Source organism: Diabrotica undecimpunctata, chromosome 3, assembly GCF_040954645.1.
Source record: "Diabrotica undecimpunctata isolate CICGRU chromosome 3, icDiaUnde3, whole genome shotgun sequence".
Lineage (NCBI taxonomy): Eukaryota > Metazoa > Arthropoda > Insecta > Coleoptera > Chrysomelidae > Diabrotica > Diabrotica undecimpunctata.
This window is the reverse complement of record NC_092805.1, coordinates 104,335,369-104,362,962: the sequence shown is the minus strand read 5'-3', so window position 1 is coordinate 104,362,962 and position 27,594 is coordinate 104,335,369. Positions and strand designations below refer to the sequence as shown.

General features: G+C 34.2%; 1 protein-coding gene across 3 annotated transcripts in view; it reads right to left on the bottom strand.

The window, feature by feature from the left end:
• The window catches only part of LOC140437138 (uncharacterized), an 86,757-nt gene that overhangs the window by 25,162 nt on the left and 34,001 nt on the right, over positions 1–27,594 (bottom strand). Inside the window, exon 3 of one of the 3 annotated variants that reach the window (XM_072526473.1) lies at positions 19,493–20,609. The exons of the other annotated variants lie outside the window; for them this stretch is intronic. Coding sequence (XP_072382574.1) covers positions 19,624–20,609 — 986 coding nt within the window. The 3' untranslated portion in view covers positions 19,493–19,623. Of the gene's footprint in view, positions 1–19,492; positions 20,610–27,594 lie in introns of those variants that run through there. 3 annotated transcript variants of the gene reach the window in all.

The window sequence follows — 27,594 nt, the reverse complement described above, 5'->3', positions numbered from 1 at the left end:
TCAAATACACTGCTCGAAATGATCAAATCTTACTAAGAGTCGTATCAGTTTTTTAGGAACCAGCTGTATATTGTTATGCATATAAATTTATCAATATTGTTGGTGTTCATGTAAATGTAGCCAACTTTTTTGCCAATTTACATGCATTTCCGCTTTTTTTTCCAAGATCAGCAAATAGAACTAGTATGCTAGACGACATAGTAAAAAAGTATTCCGACAGCACCAGCAACAAGATGGAATTTTAGCACATCAACTGTCAGAACAATTTTTGAAAACAAAGAGTTTTTAAAAAATTGTCTAGAGAGTATATCAGAGAGCAGCGGGAATGATTTTACCACACTAAACCAAACAGAGGCGTTGCTGGGATATTTAAATAATTCAAGTTTATCGGCATTTTTTACATTTTATCGGTTTACATTTTTCTCTCAAATAATGCCCCACTGTGAAATCATTTTTAAAGAATTTCAATCTCGGTCTTTGGATGCCGTTATAATGAATGGATTTTTAAACCGTTTTGTCAAAGTCATTTCAAATATTCGTAACTTAGATCGTCCACCTTCACCACCGAAGAAGCTCCATCAGTCAGTATCATATTCTGTACAAACAAAAGAAGTGTGTGATATCCTGATTAATCAGGCCAAAGATAGGTTTCATTTTACAGAACATCTTTTGATTTTAAAACTTTTTTTCTGAAAAATTCAACGAATATGAAAAATACTTTCCTACCGATGATATTGATACCGTTGTGTGTGTGTGTGTGTTTTGTTTTATGGCACTGGAACTAAGCCAATTAGCCAGAACAAATGTGTGAAAGTTATAAGGAAAATGCTTCAGTTAAGTATTAATTTTCACTTAATGCGTATCTAATATTATCTTATATTTAATGAACAACACATATTATTATACATAATACTCAATATTATATTATTGATTATCCTTATAATGTAACTATTTTTTTAACTATATTGTTTGGTTTTTGATTTATTGTATGTATTGTTTTTTTTTTTTTTTTTTTTTTTTTTTTTTTTTTTTTTTTTTTTTTTTTTTTTTGGGCGCTATTATGCCGTTACAAAAGAGTGGGATTTATGTTAGTGTGCTTATAATTTAAATTTACATTTAACTGTATGTACATACATTGATACCGTAACGTATTTTTAGAACTTTTTTTAGAAATAAAAACTTAAAAATGAATTGTGTGATATTTAAGACAGAAAAGATTTTCATCATGCGGGGAGTGCGTTGGCAATCTTACAACTTCTTATAACCCTGTAACGTAATATTTTGCCTACCACATAGGGTATTATTATGGGGGTTGAAAGTTGGGGACATAAACTATTGGGATGAAGATAGGGCAAGCAAAATAAACGAGACTTATGCGAACGGCACTCAGGGTTTATTTGGAGTAGCTGGGTCGTGGATAAGTGAATGGCAAGGGGGTTGGATTGGGGCAACTACAAAAAATGAACCAAAGGAGTGCTTACATAAGTCTTTTGGAACAATCAAAACACAAGAAAGACCTCTAGCAATTTAAAATGGACGCCGCTTCGAGGTGTCAAATTATAACGATTACAACTAGTTGTAACTATTGAAATAATTATTAGAAATGAAAAATATATCTTTTTAAATGAAACTCAAAAAATGGGTTAGAGAGTTAGTTAAGAGAAATAAATAAAATGGTTTAGGAAACAAATTAAACATTTATTGTTGTCTCACCACAAACAGTTACAAAAATAGACAATACAAAATACTTACATAAATAGTTACAAGGATTTATACCAAAATACCTAATAAAAAAGAAAAACTTACATATATTATGTCCTATTCGTTTACAAACTCTGAAAATTGTTACTGCATGGAGGTTAAACTTCTTTAAAAAAAACAAAGCAAACTAATGTCAAATATGATTAGATAGTACAATATTAATTATTACAAATTCTTTTTGTTATGAAAGCAAATTATTATTATTAAAAAAATGTCTATCTTTACTTTAAATTTTAACACAAAAAAGTTAGCTGGATTGCACTGGGGTTTTACACAAAAATTATGGGGTTAGAAACTAGACTTCACTGGAACTCAAACTCTGTACCAATCGAACAAATTCATCTCCACTGTGATAGGACAAGACAAAATTGAGATTTCAAATTGGGGCACTGGAACACAAACTTTGGAGCTCTGCTTCTTAAAAGACTGGAACAGGTACAACTGAACACAATGGCAACATGTGGTTATCTTCAAAATTTCACTCTAACTGTAACTATTAATTGGATTGCTACTATACTTTAAACTGTTACACATTTTTCCATAAAATAAGGACGAAGATATTACAAATTTGAAGAAATTCGGACGGACGCTCAGTCAACCGCTCATGACAACGACCTTAGCGAGAGTGATGTGATTCTTAAAAATCATTCGCTTCCCAAATTAGTATAAACAAAACATATTAAATGGAAAATTTCGTTCATTTGACGACGAAAAATATCTTAAAGCGGTTTCGATCAAAAGGATAAAAGGGAAATACACATCTGTTTTACATAAACAAACTTTTAAAATGTGTTTGTATTAACTCGACATATTATTTCGGTATTTTAACTTATACGATAGGAACTGAAATACACTAAAAATATTCTTCAATGTTTTAAATATATACGAGTGGATTTCAATACATACTGAGGCATTTTAAAAATGCTACAACCTGACCGAATGTTTTAGTGAAACTGTCATGTTATTATGTTATCATAAAAATTAATCTGTACAATTCCAATGACCAGTGTCGAAAGTGTACGTTGTTTTTCTACTTTGAAAAGGATTAAATCTTTACTGAGAAATACAATGCATCAGAACAGATTAGATATATTTGCTATGTTAAGCATAAAAAAGGAGTTGATTTCAATGGCTTTTTGTATAAATAAAAGGAATAAACTCAATAAATTGGATACAAAAACACCCAGACATTTTTATATTATTTTTAAAGTTTAAATGTTGTTTCTAACTCGCATTGATTTAATGTATTGAATACGACAATAAAACGTATCTTATATTTCTTTTATTTATATAGGAACAACAGTAATAAAAATGATCAAATTTAGACAAAAAAGGGGGCGAGGCCCCCAAAATTCACCGTTTCTATATTTATATTTCTTAATTGAACACCCTTTTTAAATTACCAGGAGCCGCCACTGCATATCAGTACCTCTCTATCAAAGATTCTCTATGCTTCCTACAGATTTTTGAGAAAACACCTAAGTTTCACATCCATAGCTCACTATCGGTCAGAGTGGTTTGTTACCTCCTTGGTCGGATTATGGTCTTGTAGATTCGTATCTTAGTTCTTTGATGTATGTTTCTTGATTTAAATATCGGGCTCATAGCAAAGTATACCGTATTGGCTAGGATGATTCTTCTGCTAAGCTCTACATCGTCAATGTTGTCATTTGTGATGTTGACTACTAAATAGATACAGCTATCTACTTTTTCTAAGTTGTCAACTGGCAGGTGAGGTCGTGTTGCTTTCTCCGATAGATTTTGTACTAGGATAGTTGTCTTTTTTCGTTTATTGACAAACTTTGTTAAGAATGTGATTAAAGTTCCGTATACGTATTCTCACGTGTTGCTTTGGTTCTGCTCATGATTGTCATCTGCATTATGCTGCCAATTGGAACATATGCAGATGACATATATGCCGCCACAATGCACGTTTGAAACACAAATGCTTGCCGCGTACTCTAAGCATCGACTAGAAGCAAACCAGGAAACTGCCAAGATAAGTCACGTGACTTACAAGCGCTTATAAACAGTTCGCTAGGAGGATTTAAGACGCCTTGGAAATAAAACCACTAGGGAGATGATTTGTTTTGAAAATAAATACAATTTTCATTTGGTAAATAAGCCATTTTGGTTTATATAACTTTATTCTAGACCGGAAGAACTCTATAACATTTTTAATTAAATAAAAAAGTCTCAATTTAAGATACTCTGAAAATAAGCTCTTCAGTTAGTAGCATTAGAAGAGAGAAGAGATTCTTTGGTGGAATTGTGGAAAAAGAACGCCTGCCAAGCAGTGGCGGCTCGTATCACTTTAAGAAGGTAGAGCCACAATTCGGACAACTGTCTAAATTTTTGGTGACGGCTTCATGATATTGTCAAAAAAGGTATAAATTAGAAATTAAAAAAAAATAGGCGCAGATACTTATATATGTATCTACTATTTCTGGGGTGCCAAGAAATTGACCAAAATTTATCAAAACAGTTCCGTAACTTAATCAGTAATAAAAAAACGCAACTTACCACCAGCATTTACTGCTGATGTACTTTAAGTTTGCTATTACGATTTAGTCTCTAAAGTCTATTTACAAATTTATAAAAATAACACTATTCCAGCATTTATACACACGCACAAAGTTGTTTAATATCACTTTTAAAGTTTCCGATATATGAAGTCCATCCTTCTTTCTTTTTTGGATGCAGGTGGAAGTTTTCAATCACTTTATTATTAAAATTATCAATGCCATTCACAAAATGTTTTTTTGAAAATAGCATGCCTAAAGCACCAAGTCGTTTTTCCTTTATGGTATTTCCAAGGAATATTTTAATTCGTTTTAGCATCGAAAAACAACGTTCTGCTTCAGATGTTGACATAGGAGTGCTAATTAATATTACTTAAAAGTATAATGGTTTCTTCAAATGTACATTTTAAACCTTCATCATTTAATAAAACTGATAACGGAACAGCCCCATAGGTATTACTTAATTCGTCTCGCTGATATACTTAGTACTTGTAATTCAGTTTTAAGCCGAATTTTGTTTAACAATAAAAATTATTTGCACGTTTCGTTAAGAAATGATTAGGGGAACTGATGCTGATAAGCAGGAAACTTCCGACATAAATAAATTAGAAGCAGCTAAACGCCCGGAGAAGGTAAACATTGTTTTTATTTCTAACAAAACTACATCGCATATTTCTAAGGCTTCCCGTTTTCTGCTGGGTCTGTGCTCTTCAATTCGAGCCTTTTTTATTGGTTCATCATTATCCGTTTGTCTCTGTGAGGTGTCCATTTGCTCTCTTATATCTTGAGTTGCTGCTTTGAAATTCTCCAAATCTTTTTTCACTTTAACAGAATCATACTTTTTGCAATTAATGAAAAATAATTTCAACGTGAGGCAATATTTTATTAAAAATAAATAACCAAAATACAAAATGTTTATCCTTGAGCTTTAATTTATAACCATTTGCTTGATTAATGAATGACAAATCACGTGAAGTACTTTGTATAATGTCCGTAACTGCAATGAGGTCTTTTCTATTTTCATGAGCAGTATGAACACCCCGTGATTTTGGCAACAGGCGATTAATCACCTCATCCAAAATTTTTGTTCTTTGAGGTGACGTAAAAAAAAGAGCACACACTAGATAAATTTAAAAAAAAATATCCTAGCCTGCTTATTGATAGAACATGCACTTATCATAATTAAATTCATTTGGTGTGCATAGCAATGAACGTAATTTGCAAGAGGATATGTCTGCTTAATAATTTTTTGCACATCATTTAATCCACTACTCATAACAGATGCGCCATCATGAGTATGTTTTAATAAGGGATTTAAAACATTTAAAATGCATTCAGCGATGGACTTAGCATCATCTTCGTCCAGCACGTGTAAAAAAATCTCTGAACAGGTCGTCGTTTACACAAACATCGGAAAATTATAACTAATTGAAATTCACCAGCAACGTCTGTCGTTTCATCGACAATCACTGCAACATAAGGAGAATTTTCAATTTCTTTCTTAATTTCCTCGTGGTAAACACCCAAGAAGCAATACGGAGCAGAGCACGCCCACCAACTAGATGGACTGATGACCTAAAGCGTGTTAGCAATAAATGGATGCAAGCCGTACAAGAAAGAGACAGATGGAAAAAGCTGAGTGAGACCTATGTCCAGCAGTGGACGCATACAGTTTGATAATAATGATGATGAAACATCCAAGATGCACTCAAGAAGTTCATTTTGGGTTGTTTTTGAGGTACCGTTAAAAGATTTGGAACTTTGAATATGAACCTTTAAGTCGTTGTCCAATTCGGCGCTAAAATTGACCAGCCCCTTAAATACGTCTCTGTTTTCTGAATTTTTGGTTTCGTCGTGACCTCTAAGAGCTAACTCAAAAGCTCCACAAAACCTTATACAATTTATGATTTGATTCAAGACATATCGATTCTTATCCACCTATTCATTGTTTTTAATTGGAGTATCACGATAAACTGAATTTAATTGGGATTTTATATTTAACTTACCAAGCATTGAAATGCTAAAGCACTCACATAGGATGCTCTTAAAATCTCTTTTAATAGAAGCCACTATAATATTGGCACCAGCAGATTATCGCAGTGGGTTGCTAGCATCGGTTGTGAGAATTGTATTGCGCACACAGCTGCCAGATTTCATATAATTTATGAAGATAAAAATAAATACACAAAATAATTAACATACATCATTTTAAAGATAAAAAAATATGTTTCTGCATAGTTAGCAAGGTAGTGCCATGATTCTATGGCACTACCTCACGGACCGTTACTGCTGCCAAGAGAATGTGGAAGCAGACTTTTATGACCTCAACAACGAAACAAAAGTTCACCAATGAACTTATTATTCAAATATTATACTATATTATTAATTTCTCAATATTTTATTTTAACCTTAATAAATCGAAAATGTATAAACAATTAATAGTAATAGAGTTTTAAAATAATTTCAAGTAGTGTTTTTCTTTAAAAAGTCCTCCCTTGGACCATCCTATAAATTTAATTACAATTAAATAAACAATTCTGACTTGAAAACGACAATGAAATTGCGATGTTGCCACAGTTACATTTTTTCAACCAAGGATCATTTTGAATGTTTACCAGCAACAGGTAAGATAATTGCACTTAATTATACCAAAGTATTTTTTTATGAAGGTAGAAATCTTCTAAAGACCGTACCAGGTGAATCGTACCTGGCGTGAGTTGGATTCAGAGTAGACTGAGTACATTTATGTTTACTCATTACATACATTATTTATGTTTACCTCTCTTGTCTCATCCTCCACCACTTCTTTTAAACTCATTTTCCCTTCCCACTACGATCATAAAATTGTGTGCTCCTAAGATGCCTACTCTTGCATATAGCTCCGTTCTTGCCTCATTGAACTTACTGCATGCGAACAGACGGTATGTAGTTTACTTTCTTAAACCAATGTGAAGGTGGCAACAGATCTAGTTTAAAATTGGTGCGAAGTTAACTAGGCGTAGGTTCTTATTCCTTTGAAGGGTTTTGAATACGATAAAATTTATACAGTTTTGCGAATTGTGACACAAAGCACAAATAATTATCACATAGAGAGCAATGTAAAATATAATTTATATTAGTCAACATTAATTAGATAACAATTATTTAAGTTTTACAAATTACGAATAAAAAGAATGTGACACAGAAACTATTCTGAAATCGTAGTCAGTTAAATTCAAGAGGTGATATGACATGAGTGAATATTTCAGTCAACGCAGTGCTGGTAGAGCGACCTTCACTAAACAATTGGAATTGGAATAAAGGGATGATGTTTACAGTGGCAAAGTCCTCGAATCTCTCTTTACAGATCTTACCAATAACGTTTAAAAGAGAAATCGGCCTGTATGAGATAGGAATGGTCCGTGTTTTGCCTTTTTAGGAAGCATAAGTAGCAGAATTGAACTGTGGCTTTGATTATTTTCGTTAGGTTGTCGATTATGCTCGGCTCGACGGAAGTTGTTTCACTGAGTTCTTGGCAATATTGTCAAGACCTGGTACATTGGAGATATCTATTTGACACAAATTCTCCCAGTTTTGTGGATCCACAGGTGCCACAAGGAGATGCTCATAGAAAATCTGTGGATTGAATATGGTTTAGATCAAACCTTAGATTGCTACCTTAGTAGTAGCACGGAAGGCTTGGTCATTTCTGAGATCGTTTGGGCTTGTTGAGTGTGTGTTTTGAAGGCTTTGGCCTTCTGATGGTCTTAATTTAATATCTAGTTCACCAATATGTAAGAAGAGTTGACAGTTTTTTGTTTCGCTAGGATTTTGAATTTTCTCCAGAACGAACCGCCGTTTTGGTAGTCCAAGCCAGAGTTGGTTCTCCGCCATTGATTGGCTTTGATGGTATTCGCCTCTAGTTTGATATGAGAAGAGACGCAGTTATATTCTGTTTAGATGAGGAGGTCACGGGTTTGTTTGTTTTGAAATAGAGGTACCTATTTTAATATTGATTTTGTGTATATATGGTGACAGAGGTGGTCTTGCATGGTTTATTACCATGCTAAGGACTCAAGCATCAATTGCGATTTATCAGTTCTTGGAGGACCGTGATACCTCTGTCGATATTAATTTGGGTGTGCACCATTGAATGTTAGAAAGTACTTAAAAAGGTTCCAGTCTGCATATTTGTAGTCTCTTATTATTTTGGGAACATTTTGAGAAGGTTTGTCATGATATATGGTTTCTCTTACTAGAATAGGGACGTGATTCTACGTGATCAAATCGCCAATGATGCATCCGTCCCAGAGCACGTCAATAATCTCGTAAGTTCATATGATGTCGAAGAATGATGATGGAGAATATGCCATGGTGACACATTAACGCCACAGAGCAAACACAAACAGCCCATGCAGTGGCGGATTTAGATATAAAAGAAGATCAGAACCATAATAATGAATTAACATACCCGCCCAAAAAAGAGGAAATAATGGATACCACTAAAGCCCGAAGAATAATAAAGTCCTAGGTATGCCAACATAAATTATGAAAGTCACAAAATTTGAGCACATACACTAATATAGTGAAGTTGGAGATTATGGAATATCATTTTTATTTATAAAATTATTTCTAAAACTACTGAAATAAATAGAATAAATAAAAAATAGTAAAGGCGTGACCAAAAGGTTTATTATACCGAATTATTGCTAAAAACTTATACTTATACAAAAATATATTTTGTTATTGAAATAAATACATTTTGTTTGCCGAAAAAATGGTTGTGTAATATGAAATACCATACGAGTTAATACGAAACACTATGAAATACGGAACACTATGAAATATTCTTCTAACGACAAAAATCGCAAATATAGTAATCAGTTCCGCATCAGCGCAGAACTCGTGTTCTCAGAGCTCGCGTCTTAGGCACTGTACCCACATTTCTCCTCTTAAATCATTCGTAAAACGTCCTGAACAGAGAAGACATTCTGTATAATTTTTTGGGTTACTGTCCATATTCGAGAATTCTTCCTCATCAGTCGAGTTTTCTGATGGGATACTTTCATTTAAATCATCTGAAGATGTGTCGTTTTCTACCATTATCTTTCTCGCTTTTTTCCTAACACAGCTTGAACTTGCTGCCATAACATCAATTTTGCTGCTACCAGGTTTTGCATCGTCAGTTGGCTTTTTTTTTCCGTCAAAGCCAACTTTTCTTTAAATTTTATGTTTTTCGATTTTCGATACGATTGACTATACCAGTTCATTTTTATTTGGAGTCAAAACTTTAGCTATTCCCGATTTTCGGCCTCTTGTGCCTTGTCATTTTTCAAGAACAGGAATGGAAAATATTTGTTATGGTAAGACTGGTTGTCCATTTGCCCCTTCATCGGCATCATCCTGGTCAGGAGACGGGTTTATCTGGCTTTCATGTCCAACGGATTCTTCTTCATTCTTGTATGCCGTTTTCTCTAGAAAATCCTCTTCGGAAAAAATATGTCCGTTTACTGGAAAATTAGACATTGGGGGGTTATTTTGCCTTAAAATTTGACGAATTTCTTCACCCTAGAAAATTTTTAAAGACCCCATTACGGATTTTTTGAGCGATTGCATCGTGTATGTAGTGTGAGGCGGTAAGCACAATAAAGATACGTGGGTTTCCCTAGCAACGATAATAACATCTAGGTTTCTCGTGTGCGAGTGATGCCCGCCCAAAATCAAAAGTATAGGGCTTTCGGCACTTTAGCTTTACATAATCGATGAAGTGATTAACTCCGCCTGAGTTGTCTAATGGGTGGATTGAGTAGTTCATTGGATGACACTGCCGGTCCCAAGCCTTGATAAAGGAGGAGGGTCCCTAAGGTGAGGTTAGCCACCTACCTGAAATAAAGAATCCATACTGGCTCACAGAACTAAAGATACAGCCTCGGATACCGGACGGAACTATCAGATGACGACACGTTCTATGACAACGGAAAAACGAAGTGGTAAACGAAAACCTAAACACCCCATCACACAAAGAAAAAATGCCAAGGAACATCAATATACGGAGAGTTTACACTCATATACAGCGGAAAAAAGAGCACATTCAGGAGTCGGAATTTTGCTGCACGATAAATACACACAAAGCATCGAAGATATCGAATACATCAACGATATGTTATTAAGAATCTCTATAAAAATGCGTAACATCACAACATACCTGATAAGCACATATGCCCCAGACATATCTAAGCCCACAGCAGAAACTGAAAATTTCTATCAGCAACTACAAAGCACCGTAGATAACATAAATGCTAATTCGATCGGAAACGATGTCATACCAGGTGTAAAACAAAAGTACAACGAAGAAATAATTAATGAAAACGGCGAAGCACTAATAGACTTTTGCGCTAGAAATGAATAAAGACCTCATAAAGACCAACATAAATACACTTTTATAATCGAGGCCAGCGATCAATGATAGATTTTATAATCACAAATCGAGTGATAACACCGTCACAAGTACTTGATGTCAGAGCCCTAACATCTGCTAACCTGGAGACTGATCACAACCTTGTCTTATACAAGATGCTACTAGAACGTCCGCAACGAAACAGAAAACCCCCAATGCTTATCGAAAAACACAATATAGAGTCGCTAGTAACAGAGAGTACAAAACTCCTTTATGAGAACAGGATTACGAGCAAACTAAAAGAAATCGAGTTACAACCAGAATGGGGAGTAGAAAATCCTTGGCAAAAGATCAGGAAATGCATCAACCAAGCAGCAGAATAAGCAATTGGAAAGCGGAAAATTAACAAGAGGGCGATAAACCACACCAAACCGTGGTTTTGTCAAGAGGTAAAAGAACTCTCTGAATTAAAACGCAAATGCTACCTGAGATATAAAATCACACAATCGGAAGAAGCTCTCACAGAATATGTCCAAGTAAGAAACGAAGTAAACGCAAGAATGAAATCAATCCAAAGAGAACATTGGGCTAAATTCACCAGCGACATGGACTACGATCTACATGGTGCCCAAAAGCAAGTATGGAAATGCTTCGGAACAGAAAAAAACCAGTTAATGAGTTCGTGCAGACCAAGGGAGTACCTATAGAGGTATGGCAACAGCATTTTAAGGAGCTATATGATGCTGAAGAAACGCTGAATATAAACGAATACGAAGCAGATATAAGTGCTACAATCAATGACGAAGAGGTAGAAGCAAAGATCAGGAAGCTAAAAAACAGAAAATCAACTGGAACAGATGGTATACCCAATGAACTCTTAAAATATGGAGGCTCTGAACTTGCAAGTAAACTGTCACAACTATTCAACAAAATCTTAAACGACACAGAAACGCCAGAGGAATGGCATAAGAGCATCACAATCCCCATATTTAAAAAAGGACAAAAAACTTGCCCACAAAACTACAGAGGAATAACCCTCTTAAATACAACGATGAAACTTTTCACAAGTATTCTTAAGGACAAATTGGAAAAGCAAATCACTAATGCTGAAGAACAACAAGGTTTTACAAGAGGGCGGTCTATAACAGATGCAGTATTCATAATAAAACAAATAAAAGAAAAAGCTATAGAGTTCGCCATGTCAGCGTATATTTGCTTCATTGATCTGACGAAGGCGTTTGACAGGGTTCGCCTGGGAGACATTCTAAATATATTAATAGAAAATAAAACGTCGACCAACATAACAAAGATAGTCCATAACCTAAATAACAACAATGTAACCAAATTAGAGCAGGAGACCAATTCACTGAAAATATTCTAACACCGGGAGGAATTAGACAAGGCGACAGTTTAAGCCCCTTTTTGTTTAACCTACTCATGGGCAAAATTATAAACAAAGTAAAATCTCTCAATCTCGGATACAGAATGGGCAACAAAAGAATTGGTTTGGTGTGTTACGCAAATGATGCAGCAATTATTGCCGAATCAGAAGATGATATTCAGAGAGAGCTCTTTCAGTTCTTTCAAATAAGCCGCCAACTAAATATGACCATTTCTACCAACCAAACTAAATGTATGACAATAGCAAAAGATCCGCTCAGATGTAAAGTAGATTTGACACTACATGGTTTTATCATATGACAATATCATATGAGATTTGTTATGATTCCTCGTTTCTATGTTTTAAAAAATCGTATTTACACTGCATGATAAGTTACGACTTATGATATGTGTCACAATGAGTGAGGTTTTATTGATTTTTCTTTTTGTTTATGGTCATAGAGATATTAGACACAGTATAGGTATCAACTATTAGATTTTTAAACTATTATAATGGAAAATAAATCTTTGATTGCATTGGCTTTCCGACTTTTTATAATAATACGCTGGCAAAAACTGCGCACAGCGTACAGCAGTAAGAAGAAAAAGATCAAACACCTTTGGGCTCGCAGGTGGCTCTTACGAAGAAATGGTGGACAGGGTATATCAAATTTAGTGTTGATATTATAACAAATTAAAAATAATTAATAAAGAAACTAAATAAATAATAATAATTGACATAGAATAAGGCGCGATATTTAAATATGTTGGTGTTATCCAAGGTTAGTAGATTATTAAGTAATAATAACTTAATAATCTACTAACCTTGGGTGTTATCCGTATTATTTCCGAAAATCATATGATTTTATCATGCGGAGTAGCTACCGTCCTATTCTCCTGTGACAAGCTATGACGAGCCGCATGACAGTGCTTATGACAAATTACACAGGGTAAACATGTAAATTTCACTTCGTGACCAAATCATATGACAAATCACATCACATGATAAATCATGTAGTGTAAAGTCGACATAAGTTAGTGGTTGAGAACAACCCCATAGAACAGGTAATGCAATTCAGATATCTGGGCATAGATATATCAAGCAGACACGACCCAGTAAAGGACCTAAGGAGTCAGATCAACAAAGCATCCGCATTTTCGGGATGTCTGCGGGAGATAGTCTGGTCAAATCCGTATATGCGCACAGATAGTAAAATTAGGATCTACAAGACTTGCATACGACCGATCATGACATATGGCATAGAAGTGCGCGAGGATAACAACAAAACGAAACAGATGCTAAGGGTTGCCGAAATGAAAACCCTAAGAACAATAGTGGGCAAAACAAGAAGAGACAGGGTGAAAAATACAAACGTTAGAGAGCAGTGCAAAATTCAAGATATTGTAAGATGGGGAAGGCAGCGTAAAAGGATGTGGTACAGTCATGTAAGACGAATGGATGAGAACAGACTCCCAAAAATTGCCCTAGAAAACAACCCGCCCGGTTCAAGACCTCCCGGAAGACCACCTAAAAGATGGAGGGATAGTTGGCAATCTACCTCCCAGGAAATTAACCAGAGGCAGCTTCAGACTTAAACAGATCGAAAGATCTCCAAGAAGTAGAAGAAGAAGAAGATGATGATGAAGTGATTGATCCATTGCGTGAAAATGTCCTTTTCAATCTACCCTGATGGATGGAAGGCAAAAATACTTCCAGGTGGATCTCCCTTCTTTCAATTCGCTGGCTTTCTTGCGGGGAATATACGCAAGAGGGCACATATTTCCCACTCAGGACACTTTGATTGAACTATGCTATGACCACTTTCGTCGACGTTAAAAATATTTGATTAGCTGAAAAGTTTTTTTCGTCTATTTGTTTTTCTAACAGATCAAAAAACCTGAGAACGTTTTTCTTGTTAAAGTCCAGTGCCCGTGAAAACGAATTTCCTGTAGTGTTTTGTAGGCTTAACACCTCCTTATGCCTTAATCTAAAACGTTTTAGCCAGTCCTTTCCAGAGATTTTTTAAGTAATGAGAAGGAATTTGGAATGGTATTTTTCCTGGCCAACTGGAATGCAAGATTACAGATATCCCGTCTGGCTAATCCATAAAAGGTTTTCTCCATTTCCAGACAATGCTTCCCTAGCTCATTTTCCAGGTAAGCTGGCAAAATAGGTTTTCTCCTTAGTTTTGTTTGATATACCTCACCAGCAGCACCATCTTTCTTACAAAGCGTAAAGGGTGGCACGAGGCACGTTGGATATTTTGCATGCCTTTCAAATAACCCATTATTTTGCTTCTAACTGCTATCACTGCTTTTTTCGTGTCTTCCACATTCCACTTCTTACGTTGTGGCATTCTTTTTTATTTTGTTAATCGTTCGATGCATTTCTGAAATAAAACCCAATTTAAAAGATTTAAATTTTTACTCGGGTAACATGGAATAATATTTCATAAATTCTGCCCATATTAATTTGGAGGTTAGACCGGAAAAATAACAAGATATCTTAATACTTACATACATCATTCATCTACTTAAACAATTAACCTAATCTAATTAAGCAAAAATATCAAATAAAATCACCTTCAAAAGTGTTTGAAATATAATTTTAATGTACTTGCCTAAAAATATTATCTTCTTCTTTTTATGTAGACATGATTCTGTTTTTCAATGTGTCTCCAGTAAGTTGTCGTTCCATCGTTTTCGTGTTCTTCCTACTTATCGTCTTCATATTGAGGAACCGTCTCTTGCCGTTTTAGTACTATATTTGTTGTCATTCGGCTTATATGATCATTCCATTCTACTCTTCTATTTCTTACCCAGTTCTTGATGTTTTCCACCTTGCATCAACGTCGTATATCTGTACTTCTAGCTCTGTCCCATAATGTCTTACCATCAATTTTTTTTAAAGTAGACTTTACACTACATGATTTTATCATATGAGATTTGTTGTGATTCCTCGTTTCTATGATGTTTTAAAAAATCGTGTTTACACTGCATGATAAGTTATGACTTATGATATGAGTGACAATGAGTGAGGTTTTATTGATTTTTCATTTTGTTTATGGTCATAGAGATACAAGACACAGTATAGGTATCAACTATTAGATTTTGAAACCATTATAATGAAAAATAAATTTTTGATTGCATTGGCTTCCCGACTTTTAATAATAATACGCCGGCAACAACCGCGTACAGCAGCAGTAAGAAGAAAAAGATCAGACGCCTTTGGGCTCGCAGGTGGCTCTTACGAAGAAATCGTGGACAAGGTATATCAAATTTAGTGTTGATATTATACCAAATTAAAAATAATTAAGAGTGATTTGTTATGATTCCTCGTTTCTATGATGTTTTAAAAAATCGTGTTTATATTGCATGATAAGTTATGACTTATGATATGAGTGAGGTTTTCTTGAGTTTTCTTTTTGTTTATGGTCATAGAGATATTAGACACAGTATAGGTATCAACTATTAGATTTTGAAACCATTATAATGGAAAATAAATCTTTGATTGCATGAGCTTCCCGACTTTTAATAATAATACGCCGGCAACAACTGCGTACAGATTACAGCAGTAAGAAGAAAAAGATTAGACGCCTTTGGGCTTGTATAATCGTGGACAGGGTATATCAAATTTAGTGTTGATATTATACCAAATTAAAAATAATTAATAAAGAAACTAAACTAAAATTATAAAGAAGACTATAAAACACTAAACTAAGAATAAAATAAACTAAATAAATAATAAAAGAAAAATACAATACAATAGCACACATTATATAATAGGTTTAATATCAATGCAACAAACAAAAAATAAATAAATAAAGAATGTTGTCTCTTGGTCTAAGGGAATGTCGCTGAATTGACATAAGAATAAGGCGCGATATTTAAATATGTTGGTGTTACCCGTATTATTACCGAAAATCATATGATTTTATCATGCGGAATAGGCACATAAGCATGTGCTTATGACAAAATCATATGACAAATCGCACAGTGTAAACATGTAAATTTCACTTTATGACCAAATCATATGACAAATCACATGATAAATCATGTAGTGTAAAGTGTGTATAAGTGTTTTCATCTATGCTGTTTCTAACATCCTGTTTGTTCTCTCTGTGTCAGGTCGTGTTTTAGCCGCGTATGTTATTATTGATCTGATGTAGTTTTGTAAATTCTGCCTTTAATTTCTTTCCCGATATTTTTATTTCTCTATATTATTTCATTCAGGCAACCTGTGGCTCTGTTTGCTCTATTCACTTCTGTTTCGAGCTTTCCGTAGCTAGATAATGTGATGCCTAGACATTTTTCTCCATCTATTATCTGACCTTCCAGCTCCAATTTAAATCTTAGTAAATTTGCCACCTTCAATAGGATCAGTTAGTTCTTCCACTTTTACTTTTATTGTGTTGTTTTGGTAAATATTTTCGATCGTTTTGATTATTCCTAGAGGTATCTCTCTTGCTTACAATAAGTGGACAACGTCCTTTAATTTGAACCGGTCAAATGCCTTCTTAAGGTCCATGAAATAGATATGCCCGTTTGTTGATTTCTCTTGCACTTGCCTCATTATAAACATAGCGTCATTGCATGACCTTCGCGACTTAAAACCTTGTTGTTCTTCTGCTAGAGTTATAATTTCTTTCGGTGTATTAGTCATCACTTTGGTCGCCAATTTTATTGTTGTGTATAATAAATTAATTCCTCTGTAATTTTCAGGGTCCGATGTGTCTCCCATTTTGAAGAGTAGTATTAGGATGCTTGATCTCCATTCTTGAGAAATTCTGTTTTTTTATTATTTTTTTGGATTAGCTTTAATAGTGGTTTGGTTAGATCTGGTCCTTCTTACTTTAAGAGTTCGTTTGGTACTTTGTCCTCCCCTGGTGATTTTTAAATTTCCTTACTAATTAGTTTAATATTTAAGGAAGCATTAAGGAATTGTAATTTCCTTAATTTTTCCTTTACCTCTTCCTCCTCAATATCTATTTCTTCGTTTGTCGTCACCTCTGCTGTTGATGGTTCAATATCGTCACCTTTAGCAAATAGGGATCGAAAGTTATCTGCCCATGTTTCCGTCTGAATGTGTTTCGTTTTTATTAGTTCGCTTAATGGCCATAAACTAAATACTCTTATGAATGAACTTTACTATGGATAAATAAATTTCATAAACTAATAACAGATGTGAGGGATACAGAAGAAATTCCAGGAGACTGGAAAAAACCTGTAACCGTTTCAAAAGATTTAAAAGAAAATCATTATAAATTTCGATTATTTTTTTAAATAAAACTACTAACCCCATCTATCTGTCAAGTACCTGTAGCCGACTTAAGGATTCTTCTGTAATTCCCAAATATATCCGGTAGATGAGCCCATTCATCAACTTGTCACTCACGCCCAGAATCAGAGCGCCATGATAGCGTCTCGCTCTTTTCTCTTAAGAACGTCCAACCGTTAAGACGTGTTTCCGACGTGGGTCTCATTTAGAGGTGAGCTAAGAAATCCTTTTCTTGTCCATATTTCAGATAGATATTTATTTTTAGACCCTTATTGGAGAGGCTATAATGCTGATATATTTCTAATACATGTCTCAAGATAATACTGATATGGAGTTATTCCAGATCATGGCCCAGTAGCGGTATCTTTTTATGGAATACCTAACCCCTCTTATCTAGGATGGTGGTGGATTGATGTAGGATGGAGCCGAATCAATGGTTTATTTGGTTGACTGATTAAATAAGAAAAGAAACAGCAGATTCAGGTTGTACCAATTTTTATTATACCTACTTTCAAGAAAACGGGAAATGATTATGAACTCAAAGAATGAAAATATAGTGAAGTGTTCTAATTTTATTTAAAGGTTTATTTTCTCTATTATTCCTAGTTGATAAATAACTATATTATTTTCAATGTAAACAAATTTCGAAATTTGGGGTTAATATCTATATATATATATTAATTTACTTTATAACTAATTCTTAATTTAATACGATACAAAGCTTTTTTGTTTATGGTAATGTAAACATGAAATGGTATTTTGGTATCCTTTTGGGATGACATAACTTTTAATGTTTTCTTTTTGTTCATTACTAAGAAATAATAAAGTATAGTTTTCTTGTAAACCTTCGATAAATCTTAATTTTTTTGCTCGTCCCCTTCGAGGATAAACCAGGGGTGGCGTCCAATAATAAATTATAATTTCATATTATCTAATTGTGCTTGGATTTAAGATACAATATAGTTTCTATATGATTAAAAAAACCCCGCCCAATTCTCTTCGACAGTGAGCGATTCTGGCCTTGCATATATCATTGTAGCACGCAGTGTTACAAACCAATTATATGCCCAATTAACAAGAAGAGACAAACTCAGCTACAAAAACTATATAGGCATATCCTTACTCTGTGTGAGCTATAAGGTGTTTACGTGGATCATAAACAGGAGCTTAAGTCACTTGACAAGAGCAAATCATAAGAGAATAACTAAAGGACTAAAAAAGAGATTTAGGCTGGCTCCGACTCTGTTGAATATATGTATGGAATACGTTATAAGGAAACTGTCTGTTTACCCCAAAAAATATATTGTTTAATACACAGGCCTAATCAGGTTTTTGGTTCGGAAGGAGAGGGGTTAAGAAAATAAAACGACTAAAAGTATATAAAATAACTCTTATATTCAAAAGAAAAATATTAAAGGTGTAAAAAGTATATACAGAAAAAAGCTCCTAGAAGGAATTGCGGAAGTCCTTTTTCGAACAGTGGGATAGTATAGGCTAATAAAAAAAAATAACGTTATTTTTTTTTGTTTTTTTTTTTAATTTCTGCTCGGCTTTCTTCGATATATTCAGAACAAGATTCTTACACTTCACGGTACATCCAGGCAAAATGGGATGTTTATTTTTGTTATCCTACTTTTTTCTTTTTTTTCTGACATTTGTCTCTTTTTTCTGACATTTGTCTCCTTTTTTTTTAATGACTTATCGTTCAGTAGGTACGCTTTCAGATCTCGAATCTAAATGATCAGACACGTTTCCAGACTTCGAATGAGGTTGGTAATCTGGGTCGGCAATGCTATCATCGCTGTCCTTATCTGAACATGAAAGCGCTAAATCCATTTCATAATGAGTCTCTTTATTATTGACATCAGCTTTGGGATAAAACGATTGCTCGTCCCTAGAACCAAAACAATAATGCGAAGAAAGTTCATCTGTAAACAATCTCTCACGTTTGAGTATAATTTGTGGATGATTCTCCTCAATCCTTCATGTCCTGATTTCTACACATGTCTAGTATTAACTGAATTCTTCGATTCTTATTCATATTTAATAGGTAACACTCGGTTGAATTTACTAACTAATGCAATAAACTTAACAATGTATACACGACGAAATGTACACTTCACTTACCACAATAACAAACAAACATACATCTAATGAAATGCGTTTATTGTTTAAATTATAATTTTACAATACAAATTTGCCTTGAACTATATTTCGAAACAATTTTTCAATTAAGAGAAAACCTTCCAAACAAATTTCTTTGCAATTTGTTTGATCTTTTTGAGAAAACTGTTAAAACAAATGTTTCATATTACGTAATTTAAAAACAACTTAAAAAAATTCACAATTATAGATTTTTCTCCAGTATGCCTTCTCATATGTATTGTCAAAGTACTTTTTTGGCTAAACAGATTAAAACAAATTTCACACTGGTAAGGTTTTTCACCCGTGTGCACTCTCAAATGTTTTTTCAAAGCATTTGTGTCACTAAATTGCTTAAAACAAATTTCACACTTGTATGGTTTTTCTCTAGTGTGAACGTACATGTGTTCATTTAAATATTCTTTTCGAGCAAACGATTTAAAACAAATTTCACACTGGTAAGGTTTTTCACCCGTGTGCACTCTCAAATGTTTTTTCAAACGACATGTGGCACTAAATTGCTTAAAACAAATTTCACACTTGCTTGGTTTTTCTCCAGTGTGAACATACATGTGTTCATTTAAATTACCTTTTCGAGTAAACTGTTTAAAACAAATTTCACACTTGTAAGGTTTTTCCCTAGTGTGCATTCTCAAATGTGATTTCAAAAGACTAGCCGCTGTAAACGACTTAAAACAAATTTCACACTTGTAGGGTTTTTGTCCAGTATGCAGTGTCATATGTATTTCCAAAGTAGTTTTTTGGCTTAACTGCTTAAAACAAATTTCACACTTGTATGGTTTTTCTCCAGTGTGAACGAATATGTGTCGATTTAAATAATCTTTTCGAGCAAACTGTTTAAAACAAATTTGGCACTTGTAAGGCGTTTCTCCGGTATGCACTCTCATATGTAACTGCAAACTTGCTGTTTCACTAAATTGCTTGAAACAAATTTCACATTTATATGGTTTTTTTCCAGTGTGAATTTTGATATGTTTATTTAATGAGCTTCTATTGACAAACTGCTTGACACAAATTTCACATTTTAATGTATTTTCTTCAACAGGTTGAGTCATATGTTGTTCTTTATTACATGCAAGTACGGGAATTGTTTTCACACTTTCCAATGTGTTCTCTTCTCGATAAAAGCCTAAAATAAAAACTAACCTATATTTTTTTGCCAAAAATACTCCAGGTATTGTAATGTTTATTTTAATTTATTTAAAGTTTTCTAATACTAACTCTAATATATTTACTTAATCGTACAAATTTATATTTTCAACTAACTCATTTGGATTCGAATTTTTCTTATATATACTTGTCTTGCTGTTAGCACAGAATAAATAACAATCAGAATGCCCACACTCAGATGCCGCCTTTAAAGTTTGTCAGCAAGCGATCGCCATATTGTAAACAGAAACAGACTCGAATTGAGAAATTTGTGACAAGCTACGACAGAACTGTAATTTAAATTTTTAGAGATTAATAATTTAGTACATTTGAAATAATTTAATCTATTCTTTAACTAAAAGTAGGAATAAAATAGTGCATATTATGTCTATAGTTGCCGTAAATAAATTAAACCGGGTTAATTTTTCTATGCACAATAGATAAAATGTCAGTGAACAGCGCTGGTTCCGACTAAAATATTGCTGATTCCGTCTACACGTACTTATTTTTTCAACCAGAGTGGGCATTATGATTGTTTATTATTCTGTGCTGTTAGGAAGCTCCCAGAAACGCGTGGAATTTTCTCGGCGCCGTTAGAACTTGTAGATCGATTTGTCGGATGGCGCAAAGGTTTGATCAGGGGTGCAGCAAGGCTGGAGTTACAGTTTGAATGAAAATACATTATGTATTATAAGTGGCTTTTAAAACGACTGGTGGCGTTATCAAACAGACGTAAATCGTAAAGGGGATCATGCGTCGTGACTTTTCCTATAGGAGCCAAAAATCATCATCATGCCAAATATAGGAGCAAAGAATATAGCTGCATATCGCTACCTTAATTAACAGACCTTGTAACTCCAAAATAGTCAATCTTATAGGAGACAATAAAAACTTTGTAAAATGTTATTTATATTAGCAATCATATTTTTGGTTTGAAATATATTAAATATATATTCGTATCCTTTAACTCAAATAGCTAATTGTATTTTTTTTATTTTATAGTTTTTTACGGAGTTAAGAGTTTTGCACATACACTATATCGGAAATACGTGATTTTCCAACATTTATTTGTTAAAATGGAAAAAAGAGTGATTAAGAAAATAAGTCTTTTTGTAAGTTTATTAATACAAAAATATATTTTTAACCCAACAAATTTTAATTAAAATTATAATACTAATTAAAAAACTTTTTAACAACAAAACATTTTACAAACTACGGTAAAGATTAACACAAACAAGCTGTTTAATCGTGAAGAATGGTAGCATAAAAGGTATGAAAATCTGGTTCCAAAATGGATGTTAAGGATTCTAAATCAAGATACTTCCTATATTTAATCGATAGTCTTTTGGAGTAAAGACTTGGAAGATTGTGAAGTGTCGTTGGATTAATTAATTTGTCTTTTCTTTGGGGTAGATTTTCCCATTCATCAGAAAAATTCAATTTGAATTTAATGGTTTGATTAGCTAAATACTTCAATGCACGTATATCGACAACTCGGGAAGATCCACAAAGTTTGCCTGGCCTAATGCTATTATAAAATAAATGACTATCAAAATTTTTGAAATATTTGTAATCAAATACTTCACTGTACATGGAGAAGGGAATTTTCTGGCCTCTTTACAAATTGTTATATAATCTGCTGGTACACGAACTGTTTTATTTTTTAACTTCCGTTCAATGCAGGAGTGCATTGAGTCGGTCTTCATTTGTGTGTGACCGACTTCTAAGAACTTTTGTTCAATTATTACACTGTTCGTAGATGCAATATGAAGAAGCGCATTGGCTAGTGTACAGCAACGGTTCTGGTACGAACAGCCGTCGCTGTACAAAACAATTTTTTCCTTTCCCTCGGGTAAGGGCAGGTTTGATAAAACAAAATCTGAAATTATTGTTGAAAACTCATTGGAAGTCAAACCGCCTTCTGTCTCATTCCAGATGAAACAGAATCCTTCCTTGGTGTTTATGTTATAAATTGTAAAGTTGTGGACAGACAACTTCATTTTATAGTAGAGAGAAGATAGGTACTGAATATTTAGGGCAAAGTAATAATGATTGTAAATCCATTGTGAATGTTACACAAATTGAGTCTGTTTTATCTACATCTTTGTGTATCCTTGCTTCATCTTTCTGAAGAATACGCGTTATATACTCGTCGACTCAAATTTCCCGTTTTAAAAGACTCACAAATATCGCAGACATCTTTTTTGGGTTGGTATATAGAAAGATTTTGATCATCAAAAATTTGTGAAAACCTACATTGTGACAACGGAGTTACATTTTGTTCTTTGCATAATTATCTTTATAAAACGTGTACACGCTTCTTTTTGATTGCCAGCAAGGCTCAAGATATAATTTCGATGTCCTCTTGCGGCAATAATGCGATTCAACTCTTCAAAATTTTCTTTTTTATCATCTTCTGTGAGTCTTAGACACTGGATTACACTATTTTCTTTTCTGCTACACTCGCATCTTTGTTTCATTAATCTAGCAGCTTTTTTTATATTATATACGGTCCATTTTTTGTTTTTCTTTTACCGCAATATTCCTTTCCTAATTTTCTGGCTGTTGTATTTTTCCTAATGTTCCAAGTTTGCTAATTCACTTGGTGTCGTTTCTTGCGTTTGGTTTTACTTGATATTTTATTCGAATTCTGATCAAAGTCATTGTCAATTTTATGTTCACGTTCATTGGGATTATACTCTTCATTGTTATCTGATTGTTCATCGCTAATAATATTATTAACAATGTCATTATTATTAATAATATCAATACAAGGTTCAGTTTGATTAGATGTATTATATTGGTAATTCTCCAACTGCTCAACTGTTTTGTTGCCAATATTTAGAGTTGGGTGTTCCAATGTATGTAAGGTTTTATCCATTGCATATGAGCTGCTTATCCCATTAGGCAAATTGTTGTTTTGAAGAGATTCGGTTACTGTTACATTTTCAAGATTCAGCGTTAAACTCATATCGGCTGAGGGCAAGGTGAATAAAAAAACCATCATTGGGGTCAACAAACATTTATCTTTCCTCTTCTTCCGGGGGTACATTAATTATTATTGGTGCTATTGCGCCAATGTTTATGCTCTTTGGGATATTAACAGTACACTCTACAGTAGAATCAACATTTTCATGATCCGAGCGACCTGTTATTTTTTTCTGTAAGCTGTTCACTATTATTGTTTGGCTGAGTTTTAAGAATGGTTTGTTGTAGTGCCATATTTAGCAGCCTTTGACCTCTCGATGTTCTGAAAAAATACAAACCAAATTTAGTACAATTGAGTTTGGGGAACCTCAATTGTATTTCCAAAATAAACTGTAGACATATGACTTTACGTAGACTTCTTCGTATCTGCAAATTTATTTATCAACAATATTTCACATAATTGAAATTATTTTACAAAATTTTGTGCAGTACGCCTACCTAGAATATTAATGTAAAACTCTTAACTCCAGTTACTTAACGAGCTGACATAAACTATAAAATTTTAGCAAATCTCGTATCTCCATGTTTTTATTAAATCATTATTATAAACTCACTACTTTTGCATGGTACAGGTTAGGCTTAAAAATTAAATTGTTTTGTACTTACTTTTCCATATTTAAAGTTCAAAAGAGCACTTAAATAACGTCAAAATACAACAACAATAAAAGAACGATCAGCCTAGATGCTTCTCGTAGAATAATAACATGACAACTGAGAGTTAGAAGTTGTGCCAACATGAAAACGACAGACTGGAGTTAAGAGGTACGCTAATTCTTTAATATTTTAATATAACACAGAATAATTTTTTTTTCAACTCTGCCTGGATTGGTATGGGGTGAATTGAGTAGCTCTATAACCGATGCAGCCGGTCCCAGATAGAGGAGTAACACCTCTAAAAAAAACCAGGGTTCAGCTGACCAGGCTGATAGCACCCTGTGAGGGTCCCTGCCTGGGGTGCAGGTGAAAACCGGTCAACGCTCTCGAGAGCAGAGGATGGCTGGAAAAGTCACAATGGTCGAGAGGGCGGAAGAACCAAAAGCGTCTGATCCAGAATGGGCGGCTAAAGAATAGGTCCTCCAAACGGGGGTTGTGGCGTTAGGGATTAGCAACCTAACACAGAAAAACATAAGGGTAAGAAGAACGAAAATCGCAAGATAAAAAAGCCAACCATCGGATAGGGGGGGGGGGAGAGTTCGGAAGACCCAGTCTTATCAAAGCTCAACCAAAAATCAAAACGAAGAAAAGATATAACATTCATATGTGCAACATGGAATATACAAGGATGGAACAAAAAGGCGACGGAAGTGATCAAGGAGTTTAGAGAAAGCAACATCGACTAGTAACAACAGAAACCAAAAAGAAAGGAAATGGAACGGAAACAACAGAAGACCATATACACTGCTGAAGCGAAGAATGTAGAGCAAAGGCAGGAGTGGGAATACTAATCAAAAATAAGTGAAAGAACAGGGTTAGAACACGGGAACCAATCAACGAGAGAATAATTAAAATGCATTTAGACATATACGGTAAAGAGACAGTGATACTCGGTATATGCAGTATCTGCACCAACAGACGATTGCCCGAGAGTAGAAAAAGAACATTTCACGGAACAACTTCAACATCAAATAGAGCTAATTAAGAAGAACGTGGAGATAATTATAACAGGAGACCTTAACAGCAGAACCGGAAGGAAAGAAAACGATAAAGTAGTGGGGAGATTTGGAGAGGATGAACAAAACGATAACGGAGAACGTCTGATTGAAATATGCGAACTAAACAATCTAAAAATCACCAACGGATTCTTCAGACATAAAAATGTTCATAAATATACATGGACGCAAGTAACACGAAAGCTGAAATCGATAATAGACTACATAATAATCAAACAAGATACCACAATAAAGATCAAAGATGTGCGAGTCAGAAGAGGAGCATAATGTGGAACGGACCATAAACTACTCACAGCAAAAATGGGCATTAATTGGAAACATAACAAGACCCCTTCTACAGAAGAACCGTTGAACACTATAAGAGAAAAACAATACAATATAGAACTACTCCAAGAACAATCAATAAGAGAACTATACCAACAACGTCTAGACCAAAAATTAATAGAATTTAGATACGGCAACATCGAAGAAATATACGAGCATATAAATGCGAGTATAAAACAAGCAGCATTCGAAGCCCTTGGAGAAAAAGAACATATAACTAATAAACAGCACTATTATGAAATAAATGAACCAACAAAAAGAATAATTGAAGAAAAAAAGTAACTATACAGAAAATGGCTGATTACAAACAACGAAGAAATTTATAAAGAATATAGAGAAAAAGATAGAGAAGTGAAAAAACAAATAACACAACAAAACAATGAAGAATGGGAAAGAACCTGCTTAAATATTGAAACATACATAGGAGGTACAAGAACTTCGGAGTCATGGAAAGTACTGAGAGGATTGAAACAAAACTCAAAAGAAAAAATTAAATTGGGAAATATACAGGACAAAGAATGGAAGGACTATTACAAGGAACTGTTAACAGAACAAAGACCACAATTTATTGGAAAAGAAAACAGGCGAAGACGAAGCAGATCCTCACAACAAGAAATAGAGATAACAGATAGGGAAATGACAACGGCCATAAAAGCAATCAAAAATAAGAAAGCACCGGGACCTGGAGGCATCTCACCTGAGCTTATAAAATACGGATCAAGGAATGGACGGAGGCATATATGACATCTATATTTAAGAAAGGAGATAGAAAACGATGCGAAAACTCCAGAGAAATAAGCGTAATATCATCAATAGGAAGATTATATGGGAAGATACTGCGAGAAAAGATAGAGCAAGCAATAAAAGGCAAAATCGGGGAGGATCAGGCAGGCTTCACAGCAGGAAGATCATGCATAGACCACATATACACACTGGAACAACTGTTGGAAAAGAAAAAAGCAAAAAATAGAGATATACATTTGGCATTTGTGGACTTGAGAAAGGCGTATGACTGTACCAAGGTCAGAACTTCTTTCTTCTTCTTCTTAGCCTTCTGTCGTCCATGTTTGGACATAGGCCTCTCCCAACTCCTTCCATCGGTCTCTATTCTGACCAACATATTTCCAATTTGTTCCGGCTATTCTTTTAATGTCATCAACCCATCTCATCTGTGGTCTTCCTCTTGGTCGTTTACTTTCGTAAGGTCTTCGATGTTGTATTGTAGTATTCCAACGTTGGTCTTTTTGTCTAGCAGTGTGGCCCGCGAAGCTCCATTTAAGTTTGGCAATTTTTGTTGCTATGTCCTCGACTTATGTTTTGGATCTTACCCAGTCGTTCCTCTTTTTATCTGACAGTCGTATACCTAACATTGCTCTTTCCATTGTTCTTTCTGTTGTGGCTAGTTTATTCATGTTTGCCTTGGTTAGGGTCCAGGTTTGACATCCATATGTCATGATAGGAAGGATGCATTGGTTGAACACTTTGCTCATCAAGTATTGGGGTATTTTGCGGTTCTTAAGTATCCAACTAAGTTTTCCAAATACTGCCCATGCTAGTCTTGCTCTTCTAGTAATTTCCGCACTTTGGTGCGGAAGGTCAGAACTATGGGAGGGAATGTACAAATTAGAAATACAGACGGAACTCATAGAAGCTACAAAAGCTCTGTATAAAGTTTACAGCAACGTTCATCTAAAAGTTGTGGTACTTTACTCTTGTAATTTAATTTTTTGTGATTTTTCAACCTTGCAGATATTGACAGTTTCATACCGCACCATTTTCAGTTAGTAGCTGACAACAGTTCTACCAATCAAGTTTCATTGCGCACTAATTCAAAATGATGCGATATGAAACTACGACGGTGTAAACAAAATATTCGATTCGGCATGATGACAAGTCAAAATTTTTACAATGGTGTTGGAATTTTTAGATGGTTCAATTTGAAACTGATAAATAAACATCTTTTAACCATTTCCTTATACTTAT